At 46.2% G+C, this 19,402-nt stretch overlaps 1 protein-coding gene across 1 annotated transcript in view; it reads right to left on the reverse strand.

Annotated features, from left to right (window-relative positions):
- The window catches only part of COG7 (component of oligomeric golgi complex 7), a 66,231-nt gene extending 47,761 nt beyond the window's left edge, over positions 1-18,470 (reverse strand). The window contains exons 1-4 of the mRNA XM_017887150.1: positions 17,779-18,470; positions 10,452-10,600; positions 9,699-9,815; positions 7,080-7,248 (exon numbers count right to left, since the gene is read on the reverse strand). Coding sequence (XP_017742639.1) covers positions 7,080-7,248; positions 9,699-9,815; positions 10,452-10,600; positions 17,779-17,947 — 604 coding nt within the window. The 5' untranslated portion in view covers positions 17,948-18,470. The remainder of the gene's footprint in view (positions 1-7,079; positions 7,249-9,698; positions 9,816-10,451; positions 10,601-17,778) is intronic.
- Positions 18,471-19,402: the final 932 nt, after the last annotated feature.

Below are 19,402 nucleotides of genomic sequence, written 5' to 3' on the forward strand. Positions count from 1 at the left end.
TTTAAAATGCTTATTATTTTCATAAGAACACTTAAATAAATGAATCTTCCTGCTACATTTAAAATTATTCCATAGGCTAGGTGTGGTGGCTCACACCTATAATCCCAGCATTTTGGGAGGCTGAGGTGGGACGACTGCTTGAGCCCAGGAGTTCAAAAATGTCCTAGGCATCACAGGACCCCTCTACAAAAAAACAGAAAATTAGCTGGGCGTGGTGCACACCTGTAAACCCCGGGAGGCTAAGCTGGGAGTATCACTTGAGCCCGGGAGGACAAGGCTGCAGTGAACTGAGATCACGTCACTGCACTTCAGCCTGGGTGACAAAGCAAGATTCTAGCTCAAAAAACAAAATTATATAAATTGGGTTTGACCAGTGAGAGGCAAAAAAATTAATTAAAATAATTCTATAAAAAGTTGCTTCAGTGTATCAGCTGAATTCATTGGTTATATAAAATGAACTGGGCATGTATACTTGGCTATACCCACATTGTCACTTTAGGAGAGATGGAAAAGGGGAACATGTTGGGGATGAACAAATTTATCAGAGAATTCCCTTTAAAAACTGTTAGATAGGCTGGGCGAGGTGGCTCAGAACTATAATCCCAGTACTTTGGGAGGCCAAAGTGGGCAGATCACTTGGGGTCAGGAGCTCGAGACCAGCCTGGCCAATATGGTGAAACCCCGTCTCTACTAAAAATATAAAAAATTAAACAGGCGTGGTGGCGCACGCCTGTAATCCCAGCTACTCCAGAGGCTGAGGCGCTTGAACCTGGGAGGCGGAAGTTGCCGTGAGCCGAGATCACACCACTGCAGTCCAGCCTGGGCAACAGAGTGAGACTCCATCTCAAAAAAAAAAATAAAAAGTAAAAACCGTTAGATAAAGAACCACCTCAGCCTTCTATGAAACATGGCTGATTATAAACAGCACATTGCCTGTGGGGCGGGGGGAACCCTTCCTGATACTTGCCAAAATTAAGATTAATCGCTAAAAGAAAAACATCGTTTTATCTGCACTGAAGCCAGGAAAATATCTGTACTACATACTTCAGAGAATCCCAACCAGATACCCAATCACTTTGGGCCACAATGGGCGAGGAAGCTGGTAAAAGTCTGGGTGGTAAGGGTGGCGCAGCGCAGTACAAAGGGCCAAAGACTGGGGGCCAAGGGGGCTTGGGTCGGGCTTGGGATGAAGGGCTGTTTCCACCGCAGCTCAGTTGAGGAGGCAGCCCACTGGGCTCAAAAGCTCCATTTTCCCCTTCTGAATCCGTGTCCTGCCTAGAGTCAAGCCTGATTCAAATTTGTGCACGAAAACTGTCAAAAAGTGCTTATCGGCCGGGCGCGGTGGCTCAAGCCTGTAATCCCAGCACTTTGGGAGGCCGAGACGGGCGGATCACAAGGTCAGGAGATCGAGACCATCCTGGCTAATACTGTGAAACCCCGTCTCTACTAAAAAATACAAAAAACTAGCCGGGCGAGGTGGCGGGCGCCTGTAGTCCCAGCTACTCGGGAGGCTGAGGCAGGAGAATGGCGTAAACCCGGGAGGCGGAGCTTGCAGTGAGCCGAGATCCGGCCACTGCACTCCAGCCCGGGCGACAGAGGGAGACTCCGTCTCAAAAAAAAAAAAAAAAAAAAAAAAGTGCTTATCTACAAAAGCAAACCCATGATGCTGAACCACCAGGCATCACTCAAATCCAGCACCAGTTCCCAGTAGCCAGCTCACTCAGAAGGAAACAAACAAAAAACCTTAAATGCATGGAGCCACCACCTCTCCATCCCCACTCCCACTCCCCGCACCCCACATAACTGGATGTAACCCTAACCAGAAAAGTGAGCTCTGTAGTAGCAACAAATTTACTAGAGAACGTGAGGAACCAAGCTCCTAGATGGCGACTTCTCAACCCCCCAGCTCCAGCCTTAGAATCCTGTGAACGAAAAAAAGACTCAAAATAAAGAATTAACAAACGGGGAAGACAGGGAATTAGAGGGTTGGAGATGAGTACTGAGGCCTTTCTCTCTAGGTAACGGAAGAGCACAGCGGAGAATGTAACTTTTCACTAAAGGAACGCTTTCAACAAAACCCAGGTAAACAAGGAAGGGCTTCCAAGGAAATTCCACTGTTTTTCAGTAAATACCAGGCCCAGAACAAAAGCACTATCACACACGAACACTATCACACACGAACATGAATCAGTAGAAACAAAGAAACTCCACCACAGTACCCTATACACTCAATAAATTGGACTACAACAAAATTAAAAACTTGGGGCCTGGTGCTGTGGCTCACGCCTGTAATCCCAGCAATTGGGGAGGCTGAAGCAGGCGGATCATGAGGTCAAGAGATTGAGACCATCCTGGCCAACATGGTGAAACTCCATCTCTACTAAAAATACAAAAATTAGCTGGGCGTGGTGGCACGCGCCTGTAGTCCAAGCTACTTGGGAAGCTGAGGCAGGAGAATCGCTTGAACCCGGAAGGCAGAGGTTGCAGTGAGCCAAGATCACACCACTGCACTCCAGCCTGGAGACAGAGCAAGACTCCGTCTCAAAAAAAAAATTAAAAACTTGGGCATCAAAAGATTTCACCAATAAGAGAATGAAAAGACAATCCATGGAATGGGGAAAAATATTTGCAAGATATATTCAATAAAAGAATAATATCCAGAATATATGAAGAATTTCTACAACTCACCAGCAAACAACAAATAACCCAATATAAAATTGGGTAAAGGGCCAGGCACCCTGGCTTATGCCTGTAATCTCAGGACTTTGAGAGGTTGAGGAGGGAGGATTGTTTGAGCCCAGGAGTTTAAGACCAGCCTGAGCAGCATAGCAAGACCCTATCTTTACAAAAAACAAAAAATTAGCTGGGTATGGCGGTGCACACCTATAGTCCCAACTACTTGGGAGGCTGAGGTGGGAGGATCACTTGAGCTTAGGAGGTCAAGGCTGCAGTGAGCCATGATTGCACCACTGCATTCCAGCCTGGGGACAGTGCAAGACCCTCTCTCACAAAACAACAAAACAAAACAAAAATGGGGAAAGGATTTGAATAGACATTTTTCCAAAATATACAAATAGTCAATAAGCAAATGAAAATACACTCAATATCATTAATCATTACAGGAATGAAAATCAAAACCATAAGATACCATTTCATACTCATTAATATGGCTATAATCCAAAAACACAAAAAATGACAAGGGTTCGAAAAGTGTGGAGAAACTGGAACTCTTGTGCATTGCTGGTGATAGTGTAAAATGGTGCAGTCACTATGGAGAACAGTATGACAGTTACTCAAAAAATTAAACATCAGATTACCATATGGGCCAGGTGTGGTGGCTCACACCTGTAATCCCAACACTTTGGAAGGCCAAGATGGGCAGATCACTTGAGGCCAGGAGTTCGAGACCAGCCTGGCCAACATGGCGAAACCCCATCTCTACAAAACATACAAAAATTAGCTGGGTGTGGTGGTGCACACCTTTAATCCCAGCTACTCGGGAAGCTGTGGCACAAGAATCACTTGAATCTGGGAGGCAGAGATTACAGTGAGCCAAGATCATGCCACTGCACTCCAGCCTGGGCAACAGAGTTAAACTGTGTCTCCAAAAAAAAAAAAAAAACAAGATAAGCATATGATCCAGCAATTCCACTTCTGAGTAGATACCTAAAGGAATTGAAAGCTGGAACTCAAACAGACACTTGTACACCCATGATCATTGTAGCATTCTTCATAAGAGCCAAAAGGTAGAAATAACCTACATGTTCATCAACAGATGGATAGAGAAAATGTGGTATATATATGAGATGGAATATTACTCAGCCTTAAGAAGAAAGGAAATTCTAACACATGCTACACCATGGATGAGCCTTGAAGATGTTATGCTAAGCCATAAAAGGAAAAATACTATGTGAATCCATTTATAGGAGACATGTAGAGTAGTCAGATTCATAGGGACAGAAGTAGAATGATGATTGCTGGCAGGTGAGGGTAGGAGGAATGGACAGTTACTGTTTAATGGGTACGAAATTTCAGTTCAGAGATGAAAAAAGTTCCGGAGATGGAAGGTGGTGATGTTTGCACAGCAATGTGAATGTACTTAATGCCACTAAAATGCACACTTAAAAATTACTAAAATGGTAGATTTTGTTACATGTATTTTGCCACAATTTTAAAAATTTTTTTTCTTTTTTTTTTTTTGAGACGGAGTCTTGCTCTGCTGCCCAGGCTGGAGTGCAGTGGCCGGCTCTCAGCTCACTGCAAGCTCCGCCTCCTGGGTTCACGCCATTCTCCTGTCTCAGCCTCCCGAGTAGCTGGGACTACAGGCGCCCGCCTCGTCGCCCGGCTAGTTTTTTGTATTTTTTAGTAGAGACGGGGTTTCACCGTATTAGCCAGGATGGTCTCGATCTCCTGACCTCATGATCCGCCCGTCTCGGCCTCCCAAAGTGCTGGGATTACAGGCTTGAGCCACCGCGCCCGGCCAAAAATTTTTTTCTTAAAAAAAGAGAACACTTCCAAAGATTTTCCCTAAGAAAGAGAAGAAAATTTTAGGCAATAATTGCTTCACACTTTCAAATAAAGTACATATCCTTTCTTTAATAGGATCTAAGGCTTCAGGAGGGTGAGATGTGAAGATCGCTTTAGGCCAGGAGTTCAAGACCAACCTGGGCAATATAGCAAGACCCTATCTATTAAAAAAAAAGTAGGCTGGGCATGGTGGCTCACGCCTGTAATATCTGCACTTCGGGAGGCCAAGGTGGGCAGATCACCTGAGGTCAGGAGTTCAAGACCAGCCTGGCCAACATGGTAAAACTCCATCTCCACTAAAAACACAAAAAATTAGCTGGGTGTGGTAGCACATGCCTGTAATCCCAGCTACTCAGGAGGTGAGGCAGCAGAATCGCTTGAACCCTGGAGGCAGACATCATGCTACTGTACTCCACCCTGGGTGACAGAGTGAGACTCCATCTCAAAAAAAAAAAGAATCTAAGGTATTACAATGAGATAAAAAGGGAGGCTGGCAGAGCTAAGGAAAAAAATTAGGAAGTAAATCATGACATAACAAAAATTAAAAATTAATTAGAAGAACAAAGATAACAAAACCTTTTATTTTTGAGATAAGGTCTCACTCTGTCACTCCTGGGCTCAAGCAATCCTTCTGCCCCAACCTGCCGAGTAGCTGAGACTACAAGCGTGCGCCACCATGCCTGGCTAATTTTTTATTTTTTGTAGAGACGGGGTCTTGCTATGCTACCTAGGCTTTTCTCAAATACCTGGGCTCAGGCGATCCTCCCGCCTTGACCTCCCAAAGTGCTGGGATTACAGGCGTGAGCCACTACACCTGGCAGAGAACAGATATTTTATTTTTAAAAATAAGTAGAGAGTTTATTTGGGTGAAGTTTGAGGACTGCATATCAGGGTCATGGATTCACGTTGCCCTGCATATATGCTCCAGAACAGACACTTCGGAAAACCCCATCAGCCAAATGAAAAACAAGCTTTAGAAAAACAACACAAGGCAGGAGGGGACTGAGAGGGAGCAGGCAAACATCCAAATGAAACCAGAGAAAATATGATATATAAGGAGAGAGAAAAGGGAGAGCTAATGAACAGATAGTTGATGTTCTCAAACATCAATATAATAAAACAGAGAACAAATAAAACAGAAAAAAAATGTTAAGGAAGGCGATTTTCTATAAATGAAAATATGAATTGGTAGGTTAAAAGGGGTGACACTGGGTTCCTGGAAAAGTTAAAAATTTTCAAAACTGAAAAAGAACCTAGAGAAGTTACTAAACTACAAGGTAAAAGAATCTTATAAGCCATAATTTCGCAAACTATGCGCCAGCAGGCCAAACTGCCATCTGTGTTTGTAAATGAAGTTTTACTTGGCCAGGCGTGGTGGCTCGCGCCACTAATCCCAACACTTTGGGAGGCCGAGATGGGCAGATCACTTGAGGTCAGGAGTTTAAGGCCAGCCTGGACGACATGGTGAAACCCCATCTCTACTGAAAATATAAAAATTAGCCAGGTGTGGTGGCACACGTCTGTAATCCCAGCTACTCGGGAGACTGAGACAGGAAAATCGCTTGAGCCTGGGAGGCGGAAGCTACATTGAGCTGAGGTCACGCCACTGCACTCCAGCCTGGGGAACACAGCGAGACTTCATCTCAGAAAACAAAACAAAACAATACAGCAAAGCTCATCCATTTATGAGTGGGTTTTTGTGCCACAACTGCAGAGGTATCCGTGAGAGAGGCCATATGGCCCCCAAATCCTAATATTTATGATCCAGCCCTTTAAAAGAAATGTTTGTCAGTCCCTGTTATAACTATTCGGAAAAAGAAACAAGCTACATACATACAAAAAAAAAAAAAAAATAGGAAGAAGAAGTAGGCCAATCTCATACTTATCAGAATATAGAGGGAAATGCATTCACACTAGAAGACAGAATTCACAGAAGTAGCATTTCACCTTTTGTCTTTACAGAAGTATATTTGGCTGTTTTGTGAGACATTCTGGGGGAAAAGAAAAATAAATATAGATGGCAGAAGACAATGAAGAAGTCTGAAGGAGAAAGCATGTGGCCCAAGAATTCCAAAATCAGTTATTGCTTTCTACACGTAAAGGCAATAGAAAGACACTCCTGGCCAGGCGTGGTGGCTCACGTCTGTTAATCCCAGCCCTTCGGCAGGCTGAGGCAAGTGGATCACCTGAGGTCAGGAGCTCGAGACCAGCCTGGCCAACATGGTGAAAGCCCATTTCTACTCAAAATACAAAAATTACCCGGGCGTGGCAGTGCACGCCTATAATCCCAGCTACTTGGGAGGCTGAGGCAGGAGAATCGCTTGAACCCGGGAGGTGGAGGTTGCAGTGAGCCGAGATCCCGCCACTACACTCTAGCCTCGGTGGCAGAGTAAGACTCCATCTCAAAAAAAAAAAAAAAAAAAAAAAAATTACAGAGTTCCTTCTAATCTATATAATTCAATCACCATTAAGACATTCTAAAAACTGAAGACTTACAAGGCCTTATCTTTATAGAGAGATATACACAGAGATGAGAAGCAGCTAGCACTCACCTACAGCCTGAGAGGTGAATGCTGCTACAATCTGCGGACTGGCTAGAGCCTCCAGCCTGTTCTTCAGTGCCTCCAAGTGCACACACTTTTCTGAGTAGTCTGGTGTATCAACAAGCATCATTAAGCTGTTCTGCATACCTGTTAGCTTGGCAGAAATCACAGCTATGTCCTAGAAAAGACCAGAATAGAGGATATTTATTTTAAAAGACCCCTACTGCCTCAATTGGGAATAGATAAAATACATGAAAAGGCAACTCATCAAGCAAGAAAATGGGGCTGGGCATGGTGGTGGCTCATGCCTGTAATCCCAGCACTTTGGGAGATTGAGGCAAGAGGATCCCTTGAAGCCACGAGTTCAAGACCAGCCTGGTTAACATGGCAAGATCCAGTCTCTACAAACAGTAAAAATTAGCTGGGTGTGGTGGTGCGCACCTGTAGTCCCAGCTACTCAGGAAGTTAAGGCAGTAGGATCACTTGAGCCTAGAAAGTGGAGACTGCAGTTAGCCAAGATCACACTACTGCACTCCAGCCTAGGCAACAAAGACCCTGTCTCAAAAAAAAAAAAAAAAAAAAAAAAAACTGTACTCAAATAAATGCAAATTAAATTAAACAAGAAAGTGCCATTTTCCTGCTAACAAATTGGAAAACTGTTTGAAAAATCATAATAGGAATTGTTAGTGAGGGTACAAAGAAAAAAGACCATCTGTCTGGTATCATAAATTTAAATTTATACTGTCTTTCTGGAAGGCTATTAAGCAATATGTGCTAAGAGTTTTAAAAACATTCACATCCAGGCAGGGCACAATGGCTTACACCTAAAAATCCCAGCATTTTCAGAGGCTGAGGCAGGATTGCATGAGGCCAGGAGTTCGAGACCAGCCTGACCAACATAGCAAGACCTTGTCTTTACAAAACATTTTAAGAAATTGGCCAGGCAGCCAGGCGGGGTGGCTCACGCCTAGAATCCCAGCATTTTGGGAGGCCGAGGCTGAAGGATCACCTGAGGTCAGTAGTTTGAGACCAGCCTGGCCAACATGGTGAAACTCTGTCTCTGCTAAAAATATAAAAATTAGCCAGGCGTAGTGGCACCCACCCGTAATCCCAGCTACTCGGGAGGCTGAGGCAACAGAATCACTTGAACTCAGAAGGCAGAGGTTTGCAGTGAGTCGAGATCATGCCACTGGACTCCAGTTTGGGCGACAGAGCAAGACTCTGTCTCAAAAATAAATAAATAAACAAATAAACAAATAAATAAATAAAAATAGATATATTGTTGAGTGAAAAAACAAAGTGCAAAGCAGTGTTCACAATGAACTTTGTGAGAAAAAAGGGGCAGGGAACATAAATATGCATGTGTGTATCTAGAAGGATGGGCATAAAGCTGGTAACAGGGCTAGTCTGTACAAGAAAAATTGGCCCCTGGCCAGGAGTAGTGACTCACGCCTGGAATCCCCACACTTTGGGAGGCCGAGGAGGGCAGATCACCTGAGGTCAGTAGTTCAAGACCAGCCTGGCCAACATGGTGAAACTCCATCTCTACTAAAAATACAAAAATTAGCTGGGCATGGTAGTGCGTGCCTATAATCCCAAGTACACAGGAGGCTGAGGCAGGAGAATCACTTTAACCTGGGAGGTGGAGGCATCATGCCACTGTACTCCAGCCTGAGCTTCAGAATGAGACTCTATTTCAAAAGAAAAAAAAAAAAAGAAAATTCAAGGATTAAGGTGGGGTCAGGGTTAGGAAAAAAACTTATTTTACAGTTTATTCCTGTTTAATAAATTTGTTCCCATGTGCATTTGTAACTTTTTTTAAAAATTGACTGATAAATCATTCATTTTGCTTTACAATTGAGTAAGAGTTCTTCATAAGACACCATCTTACTTCATCCTTATATCCCAGGTTGAAAATATTACTATTTCCACACCTTGCAGCCTCAGAAGGGGTCAATAACCCACCAAGTCCCCATGGTATAAGGCTCTCCACTCCCCATGTTCCACCCTCTCATTCATTTACCCCCAACCTTCTCTGCCTGTGCTGGTTTTTGTTTTTTTCTTTTTTCTTTTTTTTTTTTTTTTTGAGACAGGGTCTTGCTCTGTCCCTCAGCACAGAGGTATGATCATAGCTTACTGTAGCCTTCAACTCCTGGGCTCAAGAGATCCTCCCGCCTCAGCCTCCTGAGTAGTTGGAACTACAAGTGTGCAGCACCACACTTGGCTAATTTTTAAAATTTTTTTTGTAGAGACAGGGGTCTCATTATGTTGCCCAGGCTGGTCTCAAACTCCTGGCCTCAAGTGATCCTCCCACCTCAGCATCCCAAAGAGCTGGGATTCTAGGCATGAGCTACTGTGCCTGGTGCCTGTACATCTTTATCGAGACTTCTCCGGAACTTACTCTGTGACTAAGAGGCTTCAGTCACACAGAAGGTGCAAGCTCAAGAGGCTGGAAACACACCGAGCAGCTTCAGATCCTCCCCACCCTGAGTCTGAAGGTTTCTGAATGCTGCTACTGGCTACCAACTCTTCCTTACGGTTTCAATGAATGCTATCTCTTTTGCTTTCTCCAAACCTCAAGTTCTTACTTCAATACCTTTCATAACATCCCCTAAACAAGAAACCTACCTGAGTCTTAAACGTCTCTTCAATATCAGCGCTCAACGTGCTCCACTTATCTGCTTCCTGAAGAGATTCAGCAGCAAGTTGCATTCTGGACTTCACCTGGTCAATTTCTACCAACACCTGAAAGAAACATGAGGGGTGAAAAATGAAGGGGTAGGTCCTTTTTCTCCATCTGCCACCAGGGACTTGAAATGTAAGTATGGTGGCTTGCTCCTGTCTTTAGGGAGCTTCTGTCTCCCAAAACACCAGTCATCTGGCTAAATTTATTCAGCAGTGCTGAAGAGATGAATCAGCTGAAAGACCCAAGCAAAAGCATCATTTCGGGGGGCCGGGCACAGTGGCTCACGCCTGTAATCCCAGCACTTTGGGAGGCCGAGATGAGAGGATCACTTGAGACCAGGAGTTCGAGACCAGCCTCGGCAACATGGTGAAACCCTGTCTCTACTAAAAATACAAAAATCAGTCGGGCGTGGTGTTGCACGTCTGTGATCCCAGCTACTCAGAAGGCTGAGGCACGAGAATCACTTGAACCTGGGAGGTGGAGGTTGTCATGAGCCGAGATTATGCCACTGTACTGCAGCCTGCACTCCAGCAACAAAGCCAGACTCTGTCTCAAAAAAAAGAGCATAGTTTGAGTGCTGGGCAGAATCTTGAGTGATGGCTGGCCTCCCAAAACACTGTGCTATTCTAAATCCTTTACGAGAGTGACCACCTTCCCAAAACAAGAATCACCATTTACGACAGGAGCCAAAATACCTGCATGGATTGAGATGTATCCTGTTCAAATTTTTTAATGTCCTCCTTGACAAGAATCATCTGTTCTTTCAGGAAAGATGCCTCCTGTTTTAGGGCTTCAACATCACGGAGCACTTTGGGCATGTTCTGGAGAGCCTGGTGACTTGTTTCTGCAGTTAAAAAAAAAAAAATCAAGAACAGCGATAGCCACAAAAGGTGAAAGCTGGACCAGTCAGCAGTAAAAAATAGAAAACAAATCAGACAACAGAAAGGAAACACACGACCAACCAAATAGTTTTTGGAGCCTGTAGAAAATATGGGGCAGGAGACGAGATGGGCAGTGAGGTCGCCCCTGCCAGGATCACATCCCCAGACTGATGGGAAAGGGCCTTTGATTTCACAAGGAATGAACAATAAACCTGTCCCAACACCAACCTGCCACCACCAGTGAAATCATAACTCCATTTGTAAGAAGGCATGTCCCAGGGGCTTTGCATACACTGTATTACTTAATGTCCATGGCTGTCAGTAGCAGCCACTTCCTACTGATAAGAAAACTCAGAGAGGTTAAAGTAACTTGCCCAGGATCTTATAGAGCTAAAACTAAGCCTCACATGGGTCTGGCCCCAATGCCTGCTTTCCATGGTCTTTTTTTTTTTTTTTTTTTTTTTTGATAGAGTTTCACTGTGTCACCCAAGCTGGAGTGCAGTGGTGCAATTTCAGCTCACTGCTACCTCTGCCTCCAGGGTTCAAGTGACTCTCCTGCCTCAGCCTCCCGAGTAGCTGGGATTACAGGCGCCCGCCACCACATCTGGCTGATTTTTTGTATTTTTAGTAGAGATTGGGTAGAGACTGGGTTTCACCATGTTGGCCAGGTCACAAACTCCTGACCTCAGGTGATCCACCCGCCTCGGCCTCCCAAAGTGCTGGGAAGACAGGTGTGGCCACCACGCCTGGCCTATTTTAAAATTATTTTTGATACAGGGTCTCACTCGGTTGCCCAGACTGGAGTGCAGTGGCGAAATCACAGCTCAGCCTCCTGGCTGCAACCTCAGCCTCCTGGTCTCAGGTGACCCTCCCACTTCAGTCTCCCGAGTAGCTACAGGCACACACCACCAGGACTGAACAATTTTTATATATTTTGTAGAGACAGAGTTTTGCCATGTTGCCCAGGCTGGTCTCAAACTCTTGGGCTCAAGGGACCTGCCTGGCTAGGCCTCCCAAAATGCTGGGATTATAAGTGTGAGCCACAACGTCAAGCCTAAAAATATCTTAAATCTACCCATTACTCATCATCTTCACCACCATCACCCCAGTTGAAGCCACTATCATCTCTTTTCTGGACCTCAGCAATAGCCTCCTGAACCATGTTACTCCGCTGCTTAAAAATCCTACAATGCCTTATTTTAAAATTAAATTCAAACTCTATTTATTTATTTATTGGGACAGAGTCTACCTCTGTCGCCCAGACTGGAGTGCAGTGGCACAAACTCAGCTCACTGCAACCTCTGCCTCCTAGGTTCAAGCAATTCTCCTACCTCAGCCTCCCATGTAGCTGGGATTACAGGCATGCACCACCATGTCGAGCTAATTTTTATATTTTTAGTAGAGATGGGGTTTTGCTGCATAGGTCACGCTAGTCTCAAACTCCTGGTCTTGGGTGATCCACCCACCTTGGCCTCCCAAAGTGCTGGGATTACAGGCATGAGCCACTGCACCCGGCCTTAAATTCAAACTCTTTAACGTGACACTGAAATCCCTCCATAGCACTCTAACCTGGGTGACAGAACAAGACCCTGTTTCTTAAAAATAAAGAAAAAAAATAAAATCCCTGGCCAGGCATGGTGGCTCACACCTGTAATCCCAGCAGTTTGGGAGGCCGAGGCAGGCAGATCATGAGGTCAAGAGATCAAGGCCATCCTGGCCAACATGGTGAAACCTTGTCTCTACTAAAAATACAAAAATTAGCTGGGCATGGTGGTACACACCTGTAGTCCCAGCTACTCAGGAGGCTGAGGCAGGAGAATCACTTGAACCTGGGAAGTGGAGGCTGCAGTGAGTCAAGATTGCGCCACTACACTCCAGCCTGGCGACAGAGTGAGACTGTCTCAAAAATAAATAAATAAATAAATAAAAATAAAATCCCTCCATAACGTGGCCCCTGTGGACCTCTCCAATCCAACACTGGGTCTTGTTCAACAGTGTGTTTTTAGAACCTAGAAAAGAGTTTGTTCGGCCGGGCGCGGTGGCTCAAGCCTGTAATCCCAGCACTTTGGGAGGCCGAGACGGGCGGATCACGAGGTCAGGAGATCGAGACCATCCTGGCTAACACAGTGAAACCCCGTCTCTACTAAAAAAATACAAAAAAACTAGCCGGGCGAGGTGGCGGGCGCCTGTAGTCCCAGCTACTGGGGAGGCTGAGGCAGGAGAATGGCGTAAACCCGGGAGGCGGAGCTTGCAGTGAGCCAAGATCAGGCCACTGCACTCCAGCCTGGGCGACAGAGCGAGACTCCGTCTCAAAAAAAAAAAAAAAAAAAAAAAAAAAAAAGAGTTTGTGCCCAATGCAAATTTGTTGACTGACTAAATGAAGAAATCAGTCCTCCAATTTGGGGTCCTCAACATGTGCTTGAACAGCTACAATCAACTTTCTTCATCGCAGACTTGGGCCCTTGTCTCATCTTGCATAAAAATAAATGACGCCTTAAACCTATGAAGGCTACCTGCTGCCTAAGAAATAAAAGCCAAACTCGAAGGCTCGCCAGAAAGGTCTTTCGCAGGCTGATCCCAATCTCTTTATCTGCCTCATCTTCAGTTACATTTCCCCTACAAAAGTGTGATTCTCTAATAACACTACTAATTATCTTGTCTCACTCTGTCCCCCAAATTGGAGTGCAGTGGTGCAATCCTAGCTCACTGCAACTTCGAACTTCTAGGCTCAAGCAATCCTCCAGAGTAGCTGGACTACAAGCATGAACCACCATGCTGGCTAGTTTTTTAATTTTTTGTAGAGATAGGGTCTTGCTCCATTATCTAGGCTGGTCTGGAACTCCTGGCCTCAAGCGATGCTCCCACTTCAGCTTCCACTTCAGCTTCCCAAAGCACTGAGATCACACCCAGACTGTTTACTGATATTATTCATGCAGCTCTTTTTGAACTTCTCACCTTTCCCTGGATTACGCCTTCTTATAGCCACACTCCTGTGTATATGTTACTCTCTCTCTCTAATACCAAGGAAGTAGTGACGTATGATGGTTAAGGGCCTGGGCTCTGGAGCCAACTGTCTGGGTTCAGTCCAGGCTCCCCATTCATTAGGAACATGATGCTGAGCAAGTTACTTAACTTCTCTCAACCTCAGTTTCTACAAGTCTATAGTGGGCATAATAACCGTGCCTACCTCTAAGGATAACTGTCAGGTTTAAATTAGATAACCATGCTCGAAAGCAGGTACTGTTCACATTTAGGCCAGGACAATTCTTCATTGTGAAAGATTGTACCAAGCACTGCAGGACATTAAGCATCACTGGGTCCTCCCACTAAATGTCTTATATCTGAATGTCACTGCAACGTTCCCCACTACTGCGACAACTGAAAAAGCTCCCGCAAGCCAGGCGCAATGGCTCATGCCTGTAATCCCAGCACTTTGGGAGGCTGAGGCCGGCGGATCACCTGAGGTCAGGAGTTCGAGATCAGTCTGACCAACATGGAGAAATCCCGTCTCTACTAAAAATACAAAATTAGCCAGGCATGGTGGCGCATGCCTGTAAACCCAGCTACTCGGGAGGCTGAGGCAGGAGAATTGCTTAAACCCGGGAGGCGGAGGTTGCAGTGAGCCGAGATCACGCCATTGCACTCCAGCCTAGGCAACAAGAGTGAAACTCCATCTCAAAAAGAAAAAAGAAAAAAAAGCTCCCACCAATTTCCAAATATTCCCTGTTCCTGAGGACAGGAACAAGGATAAGGGGAGGCGAGGAGGGCACTGCAACCCATGTTTGAGAATCACTTGGTTAATACATATAGAGCACTAAAAAGAGTGTCTGACATGTACCAAACTTCGTATATGTGCTATCATACCATTATTATTATTATTATTTTTGAGATAGTGTCTCGCTCTGTCACCCAGGCTGGAGTGCAGTGGTGGGATCTCTGTTCACTGCAACCTCTGCCTCCTGGGTTCAAGCGATTCTCCTGATTCAGCCTCCCAAGTGTCTGGGACTACAGCGTATGTCACCACACCCACCTCTAATTTTGTACATTTAGTAGAGATGGGGTTTCACCATGTTGGCCAGGCTGGTCTCGAACCCCCGACCTCAGGTGATTCACTCACCTCGGCCTTCCAAAGTGCTGGGATTACAGGCACAAGCCACTGCGCCCAGCCAGTTTGCTGTTATATTATTATTAATGTCCTTTCCTCTTTGTCCTACAAAGTTTTCCTTCAAGGTCTAACACAAGGGAAGTGCTTTATGATTCTCCTAAACATGACGTAACTGCACCCTCCTGCCAGCTCTCACAACTCCAGATTCTATTCTGAGTAAAGCCACCCCTCACTGTAATTTACTGTGTTTCTATCTTCCCCATAGGCGGCAAGCTCCAGCAAGATAAACTTTTCCTCCCCACTGCCCATTTCTGGACACATGCATAGTTGATGCTCAATAATTAGTAAAAGATGCAAGGTACAATAAAGAATATGGGCTGGGGATCACGAGGTCAGGAGATCAAGACCATCCTGGCTAACATGGTCAAACCCCGTCTCTACTAAAAATACAAAAAATTAGCTGGGCGTGGTAGCAGGTGCCTGTAGTCCCAGCTACTTGGAAGGCTGAGGCAGGAGAATGGCGTGAACCCGGGAGGCAGAGCTTGCAGTGAGCCGAGATCGTGCCACTACACTCCAGGCTGGGCAACACAGCGAGACTCTGTCTCAAAAAAAAAAATATGGGTTGGGCGCGGTGGCTCACACCAGTAATCCCAGCACTTTGGGGGGCAAAGGCTGGAGGATCACCTGAGCTCAGGAGTTTGAGACCAGCCTGGACAACACAGTGAGACCCCATCTCTACAAAAAATCAAAAAATAAGCTTGGCATGGTGGCACATGCCTGTGGTCCCAGTTATTTAGGAGGCTGAGACAGGAGAATTCATTGAGCCCGAGAGGTGAAGCTGAAGTGAGCACTGATCACACCACTGCACTGTGGCCTGGTTGACAAAGTGAGATCCTGAAAAAAAAAAAAGGAAGGAAAGAAGAAAGGAGAGAGAGAGAGAGAGAAAGAGAGGAAGAGAGGAAGAGAGAGAGAGAGGGAGAGGAAGGAAAGAAAGAAGGAAGGAAGGAAAGAAGGAAGGAAGGAAAGAAGGAAGGAAGGAAAGAAGGAAGGAAGGAAGGAAGGAAGGAAACAATCTGCAGTGAAATAAAGCCCCCTCCCTACCTTTTCTTAAACAATGGGCACACCTGGCTGGGCGCAGCGGCTCGTGCCTGTAATCCCAGCACTTTGGGAGGCCGAGGTGGGTGGATCACTTGAGGTCAGGAGTTTGAGACCAGTCTGGCCAACATGATGAAACCCTGTCTCTACTAAAAATACAAAAATTCGCCCGGTGTGGTGGCAGGCACCTGCAATCCCAGCTACTCAGGAGATTGAGGCAGGAGAATCACTTGAACCCAGGAGGCGGAGGTTGCAGTGAGCTGAGATGGTGCCACTGCACTCCAGCCAGGGGGATAGAGCGAGACTTCGTCTCAAACAAACAAACGAACAAACAAAAATGGGAACATCTCTTGGACCATCCACTCCCAGTGGAAGCAGTCTGTTTGGTCTTTCCATCTGAACCTAAGAGAGAGACTTGTGTGCAGTATGTACTGAATCAACACACGGTGAATAAAACTCAAGTCGAGGAGTTATATGAAATGGTTGCCAGTGCATGTTATTTTTTATAATTTAACTTATCCTCAAAAAATGGTTTAGGCCAGGTGTGGTGGCTCACGCTAGTAATCCTAGCACTTTGGGAAGCCAAGATGGGAGGATCACTTGAGGTCAGAAATTTGAGATCAACCTGGGCAACATAGTGCGACCTTGTCTCTAAAAACAATTTTTTTTTTTTTTAATTAGCCAGGCAAGGTGGCACATGCCTATAGTCCCAGTTACTTGGGAGGCTAAGGCGAGAGGATTGTTTGAACCCAGAGTTTGAGGCTGCAGTGAGCTATGATGGTATCGCTGCATTCCAGCTTGGGCAGCAGAATGAGGAATGAGACTCTGTCTCAAAAAAAAAAAATGGTTTAAGTCTCTACTGAGACCAGCCTATCTTCCTCAGCTGACATAAAATCCACCAAAACAATGTTTTCCAGATCTGTATCATTCCCTTACACCTAGACTGTAATACTTTTTTTTCCAGATATAAGGATCTGATGGCTATTCCTTCATACTCTCAAAATTCACTTTTTTTTTTTCTTTTACAGTTTATTGTTTGGTACAAAACAGGCTCCTTAACTCTTTGAATAAACATCTCATAGACTCCTGCTCCTAGATTACAAAAAGTCAAAGCCAATTTTCTTTGACACTGGGCCCTTGACTCTGACATTCAAGTCACCATAACAGAAACGGCGCTGTTCTATCTTACGTTCTAGAAGGTGCCTCAACAAGACATGTTAAGAACTGGTTAAAACTTGTAGCATTTAAAAAGATCCATCTTGTCTTCCAATGCCTATGGATAATAACAAAAAGGGAATCCCAGAGATCTGCTATTGAGTTAGAGAAGGACAACTGCAATAAGATCCACTCTTTTAGGTTCCAAAAGGAAACTTGAGGCCAGATGTGGTGGCTCACAGGTGTAATCACCAGCACTTTGGGAGGCCAAGACTGGAAAACCCATTGTGCCCAGGAATTTGAATTTGAGACCAGCCTGGGAAACACAGTAAGATCCCATCTCTACATTTTTTTTTTTTTTTAAACAAAATTTGCGGGCGTGGTGGCTCGTGCCTGTAGTCCCTGCGACTCAGGAGGCGAAAGGATCGCTTGAGTGCAGGAGTTTGAGGCTGCAGTGAGCTATGATCGAGCCACTGCACTCCAGCCTGGGCAACAGAGCGAGACCCTGTTTCAAAAGAAAAAACAGAAAGAAAGAAAAGAAAAAGGAAACTTATAGCCCAGCCAGAGGAGGAAAAGCAACACCCAAAATTAGCAAGTGTGCAAGACAGCCCGGCCCCCAGCTGAGACTCCCGCTGATGTGATCAGGACTTCGGGGCTTGTTCTCTTGCCGAGGGTATTTGCTGTCCATGCGTGCACCGCCCACCCGAGTGCCCCACGCAAGTTCGGTGACCTCTGCCCAGCCAAGAGCAGGGGAGGGTCCCGCGGCCAGGGCCCCGCGCGGCTCACCCTCCACGGCGTGGTTCACCTCTTGGATGAACAGCTGCAGCTTCATCACCAGGGTGGCTGCGTGGCCATCCGCCTTCCCGGACGCCGCCTCCTTGGAGCCGGCCCTGAAGGCCGCATTGATCCACTCCTTCACGTCGAAGTCGTCTGCCAGGAACTTGGAGAAGTCCATGGCGGCACTGTCTAAGGCCTGGCGTCCAGGACTTAAGAGTTGGCTTCGAGCGGCAACGGGGATGCAGAAGCGAGCGAGCCTGAGAGAGCACCGAGGCTAGTCTCCGAGGCGAACCCCAGAAACTCCAGGACAAATAACTTGCCCCTTTGCGCTTCTCTGTTCAGCCCACTCAGGTTGCGACTGGGAATGACCCTCGCCGCCCGCCGTTCTTCTTCCGGAAATCGTTGGCTGTTACCATAGCGACTGCGGGCGTCCGGAGCGCTGAGCAGAGCTGGGTGTGGGAAGAACGCCCAGGACTGAGAGCTCCTGGCACCGACGAACATCCTACGTCAGCTACCATTTGCCGAGGACTAAACTATGTGCTTACTATAAAGCCCTGACATACATTAGCGCATTTATGCGGTGGCTTGCGCCTGTAATCCCAGCTCTTTAGGAAGCTGACGCGGGAGAATCGCTTGAGGCCAGGAATTCGAGGACAGCCTGGGCAACAGTGGAGCGCATTGGGCAGCAATGGAGTGCGATTGAACGATCTCTGCTCACTGCAGCCTCAAATTCCAGGGCAATTGAACGATCTCAGCCCACTGTAGCCTCAAATTCCTGGGCTCAATCGATCCTCCCACCTCCGCCTCCAGAGTAGTTGGGACTACAGGCGCGCGACCACACGCCCAGCTCCCTCTCCCTCTCCCTCTCTCCCTCTCTCCCTCTCTCCCTCTCCTCTCTCCCTCCCCTCCCCTCTCTCCTCCAAGTTGTGACCGAGTCTTGTTCTGTCGCCCAGGTTGGAGTCAGGTGACGCAATCTCGGCTCACTGCAACCTCCGCCTCCCAGGCTCAAGCGAATCTCTTGCCTCAGCCTCCTGAGTAGCTGGGATTACTGCAAGTACCTGCCACCATGCCTGGCTAATTTTTGTATTTTTAGTAGAGAGGGGGTTTCACCATGTTGGCCAGGCTGGCCTCGAACTCCCAACCTCAGGTGATCCGCCCGCCTCGGCCTCCCAAAGTGCTGGGATCACAGGCGTGAGTCACTTCGTCTGGCCTAATTATTTTCTTAATGATGTGCTTTTAGATGCAGACCTTTTAAAGTTTGATTAAGTTCCTTATCACCTTTTTTTTAATGGATCATGCTTTTGGTGTTGCAGCTGAGAAATCTGCATAACCCATAGTCATAAACAATTTCTCAGCCTGGGCAACATAGGAAGACCCCGTCTCCGCAAAAAATTTAAAAATTAGCCGGGTGTGGTGGCGTGCGCCTGTAGTCTCAGCTACTCAAGAAGCTGGGGTGAGAGGATTGCCTGAGCCCAGGAGGTCGAGGCTGCAGTGAGCTGTGATCATGCCACTGCACTCCAGCCTGGGTGACAGAGCGAGACTCTGTCTCGAAAAGAAAAGAAGAAAAGGTAGGGGAAGGTATGAAGGTATTCTTTAGGTTCTAAAGTTTTATGTTGTTTCAAGAGTGGGACCA

The sequence above is a fragment of the Rhinopithecus bieti genome, unplaced genomic scaffold (genome assembly GCF_001698545.2).
Source record: "Rhinopithecus bieti isolate Rb0 unplaced genomic scaffold, ASM169854v2 scaffold_13348, whole genome shotgun sequence".
NCBI lineage: Eukaryota > Metazoa > Chordata > Mammalia > Primates > Cercopithecidae > Rhinopithecus > Rhinopithecus bieti.